Source organism: Neophocaena asiaeorientalis, unplaced genomic scaffold, assembly GCF_003031525.2.
Source record: "Neophocaena asiaeorientalis asiaeorientalis breed wild unplaced genomic scaffold, Neophocaena_asiaeorientalis_V1.1 scaffold137, whole genome shotgun sequence".
NCBI classification, from domain to species: Eukaryota; Metazoa; Chordata; class Mammalia; order Artiodactyla; family Phocoenidae; genus Neophocaena; species Neophocaena asiaeorientalis.
In genome coordinates this window covers 747,395-755,380 of record NW_020171804.1, presented here as the reverse complement: position 1 = coordinate 755,380, position 7,986 = coordinate 747,395, and the positions used below count along the sequence as shown (strand labels likewise).

The window sequence follows — 7,986 nt, the reverse complement described above, 5'->3', positions numbered from 1 at the left end:
GGGGCAGGCCCGGCCCAGAGCCGCGCCTGCTCGTGCGCACGCGCCCCTTTTCCGAGGTCCAGCGTGGCGGCCTGCGATTCCGCCCTGGTCCTCCGCGCTGTCGCTGGCTGGCCTTCGTACAAGTCGTTCTCTTTCTGCGTCTGAGGGCCGAACTTCTGGGTTGGTGTTTCCACAAATCCCCGTTGGGCTTCTGAACTTGTTTCCCTCGCTAGCTCGTAGGACGGTCTTTAGTAGGGAACGTTTTCAGTGCTTCCCCGCCGTTGGGGCTCTGTGGGTGGTGGATGTTACCCTTGGGTCGGTGTTCCTCCTCTCTGAGTCTCTTGCTTTATGTACAGTTAATCTAAGGTTTCTACAGCTACAACAGTGAGCTCACGTAAAAATAAAATGTCCCAGGCCAAGTTCTCGGAAATCGAAGGTCAAACACGTTCTCTGCTTTGGCAGGAGGGAGGCCCAGGTTATAACGCCTTTTATCGTGCCCCGGCGGGGTGCCTTACCCAGGTCATTTATTCACGCTGGTGAGCAGGACAGAGTTGTTAAAAGCAGCTGCATCGGGATATGTAACATTCTTGGAGGAGGTAACGTTTTTTGTCTGGGTGCGGGAAGATGGGGGGTGATTTTCCGAGCCCTATGAAGGGGGGTTAAAACCCTAGAGGCAGCAGGCGTTGCCCTGCCCTGCCCTGCCAAGGTGTAATGAAAGTGCAAGGCCTGTTTAGGATGAGGGTGTGTTCCAGGGAGGAAAAAGAGGTAAAACTGGGAAGACAGTTCTGGGCCATGTTGTGAAGTGCTTTTTATGATTGGTTCAGGAGGTTTGCTCTTGGAAAGTGTGTGTGTGTGTCTCTGTGTGCGTGTGTGTTTAGTAGGTCGGTGAGTAATAGTGTAGGTTGGTTTGGGGAGGCTCACTCACAATCTGTAAGTATTAAAATAACATCCACAGAAGCTGTGGGATGTATATATGGATGATACGTCCAGGGTTTTCCATGAGTAGTCTAATTTAAAATATTCTGTCTCATCGTCTCCATAAGTCAATAATTTTTAATCCTGCGTACTTTTAAAAATTAAAAAAGGGGGGAACGCTGTTCAAGCCCTGTGTGCAGAGACTCCCACTCAAGAGGTCTTGGGTCGGGCCTGGGATTCTGAGGTGGTGAACCATTCCCTAGGTGATTCTACAGCCAGGACTGGAAACCCTCCAGCCAAGCTCCTAAGTGGTGCTCCTAAGTCTTGTTATTGGTTATATTATGTACTGAAGCAGAAGTCCTCTGAGATTTTTGCTTCAGAAAACGCTGCTGCATGCGCATGGTCAGTCAGGAAGGAGAGGTTTGGGCTGGTTTATGGGGAGTGTGGCTGTGACTCTTTATTTTTTTAGTAAATTTATTTTATTTCTTTATTTTTGGCTGCGTTGGGTCTTCGTTGCTGCGTGCGGGCTTTCTCTAGTTGCGGCGAGCGGGGGCTACTCTTTGTTGCGGTGCGTGGGCTTCTCATTGCAGTGGCTTCTCTTGTTGCGGAGCATGGGCTCTGGGCACATGGGCTTCAATAGTTGTGGCGCGCAGGCTCAGTAGTTGTGGCGCGTGGGCTTAGTTGCTCTGCGGCATGTGGGATCTTCTCGGACCAGGGATCAAACCGTGTCCCCTGCATTGGCAGGCGGATTCTTAACCACTGCGCCACCAGGGAAGTCCTTGTAACTCCTTTTCATTTGTCTGGTTCTTCTGTTGTGTTTGGGAGTTGGGAACTGCCTCTGCACCACTCCCTTTGTCCTTTTTCTTTTCAGGGCTTTGGAGTCACTTGCTAGGAGGCTTCTCTCCCCGCCCCCCAGGCCGCCATGGCTGTTCGGCTGGTGAAGCGATGCACGTGCCTCCTGAGGGAAGCCACCCGTCTGGCCCCTGCCGTGTCCCCGGTTGGCCAGCTGAGACTCGCCCGGGGAGCCCAGAAGCCTCTGACTTCCTCGGCTACCTCATCCAGCTCCCGCCTCCCAGGTCCTTTGTCAGAGCTTGTGGAGAAGGAACAGGTGTTTACTCCCTACCCTGAGCGCCAGGAGGTGGACCAGCTCATCGAGAAGGCCACCAGGCCAGAGGAGCTCCTGGAGCTTCTGGGTGGCGGTCACTGTCTGCACGAGAACCACGCCGCCCTCACGCTCATCCAGCTCTCTCGCCTGCTGTCTGAGAAGCCGAAAGACAAAGCCTTGCTCATACAGGACGCCCGCTTTCGGCAACTTCTCCATCTTGTCAACAGCCAGGTGGGTTCGAGAGCCCTTCCTGCAGGTTCAACAAGCAGAAAACGGCAGAGGCCCTGGAGTCGGAAGCATCCAGTCACTTTCCGGGTGTAGACAGGAGCTCTGCTGTGTGTTCAGGCCCTCCACGTCCAGTGGTATTTTTTCATTTTATAGATTCCAAAGTACTTTAATGTGTTTCTTCTCTTTTTTTAAATTAATTTTTATTAGAATATAGTTGCTTTACACCATAGTTTCTGCTGTACAGCAAAGTGAATCAGCTATTCAAATACATATAACTCCTCTTTTTTGGATTTCCTTCCCAATTAGGTCTGCTTTCTCTTGTTAATCCTCACAGCAGGTCTGTTAGGTGAACATTGCTGTCCTCATCTTGCAGATAAGCAACTCAGACACAGTAAATAAGGAGCACAAGGATCGAGCACCGTTCTTCTCAATGCCTTGGGGGCTTTCCCCCTCGCCCTGCAGTCTTGGCTTGCATAGCCCCCACTCAGTGTCTGGCTGACGGGGGAAACACTCTTGAAGCTGGAGGAGATGAGGGGTGACTAGCGGAGGATCTCAGAAACTTGAGCTGCCCACGGGCGTTATCCGATCAGATCCTTAAAGGTGGAGCGTGGAGAGAAGGGACCTGTGTGTGGCAGGGATTGGGGGCAGGACTCTACCCAGTTGATGTTCCGTGTGAGGAAGGACTCCCTTCATGCAGACCCTTCCCGTGGCTCCATGGGGTCTGCTGGAGCCAGAGGGCCTGGGGCGCAGCAGAGAGGTACAGACCCTCCCCCTGGCTGCTCCAGAAGGGTGAGGCCCTGTGTCCACTTGTCAGGGATGGTGAAGAGGAGAGTCGCAGCTCAAGGAAGGGGCCACATTAAATGAAATTTTTCAAACTGTAGGTTATGAAAGTGTAGTGGAAGTGGCCAAGTGTTTTTAATGAGATAGAGTAATATAGAAAACAGTTCACATGTAGTAAGGGAAGTGTTTCGTGGAACTTTTTGTCTTAGTTAAGTGTGTATGTGCGGTTCACAGTAGAGATTTATTTCTTACTGAGAATATAACTGAAAAATTAAGTAGATCCCTTTTTTTTCTAAGACTATAATTCTAGTTGTTATTCATTGAACATTTTATATACAAAGTAAGCTTTAGAGACAAGACTGAACATTTGGAACAAAATTACAAAATTGTAATTACAAAATTACACTGTAACAAATTACATTGTAACAAAATTACAAGCTAGTAATGAACCAGGAACAAAGTATTTAGAAATGTAAGCAGTGAACAAGATTTCTTTTAAAGAGCCTTCCTACTTCAGGGAAATCTGCAGAAAAAGCAGGAGCCACTGGAGGCTCATGTGATGCTGAGATCAAATTCATACCTATTTTTTGTTTTGCTGCACCACGCAGCTTGTGGGATCTTAGTTCCCCAAACCAGGGACTGAACCCGGCCCCTGCAGTGGAAGTGCAGGGTCCTAACCACTGGACTGCCAGGGAAGTCCCGCATACTTTTCTCCTTCTGCCCGGCCTTTCACACAACAGCTTTTTTGTTTGCCCCTCACGTGTGTGTGATTTCAGCTCCCCCTCTCAGCAGTGCAGCCCCATTTCACAGATGAGGGCTCAGGAGACTTGCAGAGTGGCGGAGTTAAGGGCCTTAGCGCCGCAGACAACAGAGCCCTGCTCAGCTACTGAATACTGCCTTCCCTGGGGGTGGGACCAGAGGGCTCCCCGAGTGGCCCCCGTGTTCCTCTGAGGCCTGGAGACACGCCCTGCAGGGAGCACTGTGGTGGGCCTGCTGGCCCAGACAGGCTGTGAGGGAGGAGCGGCCTGGTGCGCCCGCGTAAGTGACAGGTGGGGAGCTGCTTCTAGGGAGGCAGCCACCAGCTCGGAGCCTCGGCCCGCTCTGTAACAGCACAGGGTCAGCAGGGTCCCGGTGTGACCTTGCCTGTGTCCCCCCACCCAGATCACTGCAGTTTGGCATGGGACCCTCGTGAAGCTGCTCCGGAGCCTCTATGCACTGGGCCTTCCCCCCACCTCCAAGGAGCTGCGGTCGGTGGAGCAGGAGGTCCGCTGGCGCATGCGCAGGCTGAAGTACAAGCACCTGGCCTTCCTGGCCGAGTCCAGCGCCAACTACATGCAGGAGCAGGACTCCCAGGAGCTGCTGGCCGAGCTGCTGGTGCAGCTGGAGCGGCGCTGGGCAGAAATCGATGACAGCCGCGTGCTGGTGGCCATGATGATGAAGACGGGGCACCTCTCCGAGTCTCTGATGACCCGCCTGGAGGACAAGGTACTGAGATCCAGAGCCCTGGCAGCTTCTGTCCGGAGTCTGAGGCATGGCACTGGAGGGACTGGCGCTTCAGACAGCTGGAGGCAGCTCTCCGCACCCACTGGCTCCTCCAAGGATCCAGCCAGGGGGGTGCAGAGCCTGAACCCCACTCCTTTGTATTCCTCCAAAATTGGATCTTGCACATAACCTGGAGGCGGCATGGCCGGCAACTCCTAAAGTGTGTCCTGGGCCACCCCAGTGGCTCAGCCCCCGGCTAGTGCTTCCTAGAGATTCCACGCCTGCCCACCCCCTGCTCCACCCCCAGCGCTGCAGTCAAGTCAAATTCAGCCCCTGTTCCCGTGGTAGCGGGGGCTGGCCCAGATGACTGCTACAGCAAGCTCCGCAGCTCATGGGCCCCGGGTCCTCTGCCCTGGGGCCTGGGGATAAGTTTGGCTGCAGACATGGCGCCCCGGTCTGGGCTCCCTGGGGTGGGCGTGGGGGCAGGCCCTGCACGGGTGGGGCCTGTGTTTAGTAAGCTCAGGCCCAGTTACTGTCTCGCAGGGCCTGCACTGCATGGGACCCCTGGCCCTCGGGCCGTCGAGCTGACCCTGCCGGCTGTGGTTGACAGTGCCTGGAGCTGGTGGAGCATTTTGGCCCCGAGGAGCTGCGGAAGGTGCTGGTGACATTGGCAGCTCAGAACCGGCGGTCGGTGCCCTTGCTGCGGGCCATCTCGTACCACCTGGTCCAGAAGCCCTTCCCCCTGACGAAAGGCATCCTCCTGGACCTGGCCTACGCCTACGGTGAGCCCCGTGCACGGAGAGCAGAGTGGGGCGGGGGCTGAGTTCTGGCCGCAGCTGTGTCAAATTCGGTGCCTGCCTCACCCGTGGCGGACACTGGCCTAAAAGGCTGCCACAGAAACACTGTGACTCACAGGCCCTGATCCTCTCTGCTGGGCCTCAGGGATAAATTTGGTTACAGACACCAAGCTCTTGCTTCTTGAGACCAGGGTGGGTGGTGGGTGGGCCTGAGGGTGGCCTGCCGATCCTCACCAGTTAAATCTCGGGCTCTGTCCCCAAGGCAAACTCGGCTTCCACCAGACGCAGGTGTTCCAGCGCTTGGCTGCAGACTTGTTGCCCCACACTCCTAGCCTGACGTCCAGCGAGGTGGCCCGCTGCACCAAGTCCTTTGCCTTCCTTAAGTGGCTCAATCTGCCCCTGTTTGAGGCCTTTGCCCAGGTGAGCTGGGGTGCAGGCCTGAGGCCTGGCTTTGAGGGCCTTCTGTGCCTGACCCCCTGCGTAAGCCGGCTCCCTGGTCATTTCATTAGGGAGGCCCCTCCGGCCTGGAAACACTTCCTGGTGGCAAACATGGAGTCCTTATTCTGGCTTATTTGGAGAGAAATGATACGATTTAGTAGTGAAAGAAAGTATAGTTGTAAACGGTTTCTTCCATTCTTTCACCAAATTTCGTAGGAGTTTTTGTCTGTCTTTGGGTAGCTGTGTGGGGAGCAGTGTAGACAGCGAGGCTGAGAATCCACTCAGAACTCTCCCTAAACTTCCAGCTGCCCCAGAATGGAGTTGTGAAGAAAGAGGATGTTTGCACTTAGGTTTATGTGCAACAGGTTGAAACTGTGTTTGTAGGCTGAGGAGTATTTATAAAGCTGTCGTCAGGGGCCTTTTGTGTGTGTGATTGCCTCTGGGAGGATAGGGTCTGGCCCTCTGCCCACTGCGCTGTGTAAATTACCCCTTGGGGCTGGGAGCTCATGGGCTCTGGGGGAGGGCCAGGTCTGCATGGGGCACTGGCCACCGGGCACCTCTCATCCGGCCTTTCTGTCCTACCTGACCGGCCCAGCACGTCCTGGACAGAGCCCAGAGCATCACTCTGCCACACCTGTACAACATGCTCCTGGCTTTCGCCCGTGTGAACTTCCGCCCAGAACGGGAGGATCCGTTCTTCAGCCTGGTACAGTCTTCACGCCCCCAGCTCCTACACTCTCCCTGCCTCGGATGCTCAGCCCTCCTCGGAGCAGCTCGGGACTGAGTGGGAGAGAGGGAAGAGACCGGATATGTGCTGAGGGGCCCCGGGTGTAGGCAGTAAGGAAGAAGGCCCAGCATGGGCACATGGAGGGAGCTGGCTAGAGCCAGGCGTCCCAGGGATTGTCTGGGGACGAGACACGCAAAATCCAGCATGGCAGCCAAGGGTCAGGAGGGCATCTGATGGCTCACTGTGCAGTAGGGCTGGGGGACCCTTGCTCTTGCTTCCTAGGGCTCCCTCAATGCCCTGTTGGAGCTCAGAGATCTCAATCCACTTGCAGGGGTGAGAGCATCCTGTGAGTGGACTGGGTATGACCCTAGGGCCCCGCGGTGGGCACTGCCCCAGCCAGCCAGCTGCTTCCCCTTTCATAATCTCTAACTCCTCTCAGGGCCAGAAATACCTCCCCTGTGCAGGAGACGTGGTTTTGTGCCATAGGTCCCTGCCAGTGGGAGGGGCAGCGGGGGGAACACAGCTGCCGTCCAGATTGGGCCTAAGGGATGAGGAGGGTTTCTGGTACCTTCCACCAGGGGTGCCCCAAGCCTGACCAAGAGCACCTTGGCCAGCGTTGCTCCCCATCACCCCCTTGGGCCTCAGCGTGGCCAGGTCATAACGCAGCTCCAGGTGCTGCCCACCCAGGGATGCCTGCGGCCACGGAGCAAACCTGCTTTCCCCACCCCACCCCATCCTTGCCCAGGTGCATGAGAAGCTGGGGTCAGAGCTGGCGGGCCTGGAGCCAGCCCTGCAGGTGGACGTGGTGTGGGCCCTGTGTGTGCTGCAGCAGGTGCTGGAGGCCGAGCTGCAGGCTGTGCTCCACCCTGAGTTTCACACCCAGTTTCTAGGTGAGCGGTCCCTCTCCTGAGTGATGGCAAGCCCCCTGTGCATCCCCCGCCCCATCCCAAGTACCGCCCCAGCCTTGAGCCAGGAGGGCGCCTGGGAGCCTCAGGGCTCCGCTCACCATCGGGGAGACCGGGCAAGCCCGGGCTCACCCAGCATCTGCTCCTTCTCTGTCCACTCCTAGTGGGTGACCGGCAGACCCTCTTCCCGCTGCTCCTGGCCCAGAGTCCAGGGTGAGACTTGGGTGAGGGGTGCCTCTGGCTCTCCCACCTGGCCCCCCGTGTCCCTCCACCGTCTTCCTCCTGGCCCTCCGCCAGCTCCTCCCCTCTCTCTCCATCCTCTACCGTTAGGTGTCGAGTCCCGAAAGGATCAAAGCACCTTCCAGAAGCTGCTCCATATCAATGCCACTGCCCAGCTGGAGCACCCCGAGTACACGGGCCCCCTTTTGCCAGCCTCAGCCTTGGTCCCCAGGCCCTCGGCCCTTGACAGGAAGGCGACCCCCTTGCAGAAGGAGCTGCAGGAGACGCTGAAGGGGCTGCTGGGGAGTGCCGACAAGGGCAGCTTCATGGTGGCCACGCAGTATGGCTGGGTTCTGGGTGAGGGCCCTCCCCTCCCCCTCCCTCTCCACTCCCCTCCCCTCCCTTCCCCTT

The 7,986-nt window shown here is 56.5% G+C and overlaps 1 protein-coding gene and 2 non-coding genes across 6 annotated transcripts in view; all 3 read left to right on the top strand.

Moving 5' to 3' along the window:
* The window catches only part of TBRG4 (transforming growth factor beta regulator 4), a 10,080-nt gene that overhangs the window by 531 nt on the left and 1,563 nt on the right, over positions 1 to 7,986 (top strand). For 3 of the 4 annotated variants that reach the window (XM_024745434.1, XM_024745576.1, XM_024745655.1), the window contains exons 2-8: positions 1,766 to 2,230; positions 4,169 to 4,492; positions 5,100 to 5,271; positions 5,549 to 5,706; positions 6,320 to 6,430; positions 7,197 to 7,341; positions 7,687 to 7,932. In XM_024745434.1, coding sequence (XP_024601202.1) covers positions 1,817 to 2,230; positions 4,169 to 4,492; positions 5,100 to 5,271; positions 5,549 to 5,706; positions 6,320 to 6,430; positions 7,197 to 7,341; positions 7,687 to 7,932 — 1,570 coding nt within the window. In that variant the 5' untranslated portion in view covers positions 1,766 to 1,816. Of the gene's footprint in view, positions 1 to 49; positions 160 to 1,765; positions 2,231 to 4,168; positions 4,493 to 5,099; positions 5,272 to 5,548; positions 5,707 to 6,319; positions 6,431 to 7,196; positions 7,342 to 7,686; positions 7,933 to 7,986 lie in introns of those variants that run through there. The other variant, XM_024745513.1, reaches the window with a different exon arrangement.
* LOC112402071 (small nucleolar RNA SNORA5) lies at positions 4,800 to 4,936 on the top strand. The gene has a single exon (XR_003003674.1). It is a non-coding gene; the product is annotated as a small nucleolar RNA SNORA5 (small nucleolar RNA).
* Positions 5,321 to 5,455, top strand: LOC112402097 (small nucleolar RNA SNORA5). Its single transcript, XR_003003679.1, has one exon. It is a non-coding gene; the product is annotated as a small nucleolar RNA SNORA5 (small nucleolar RNA).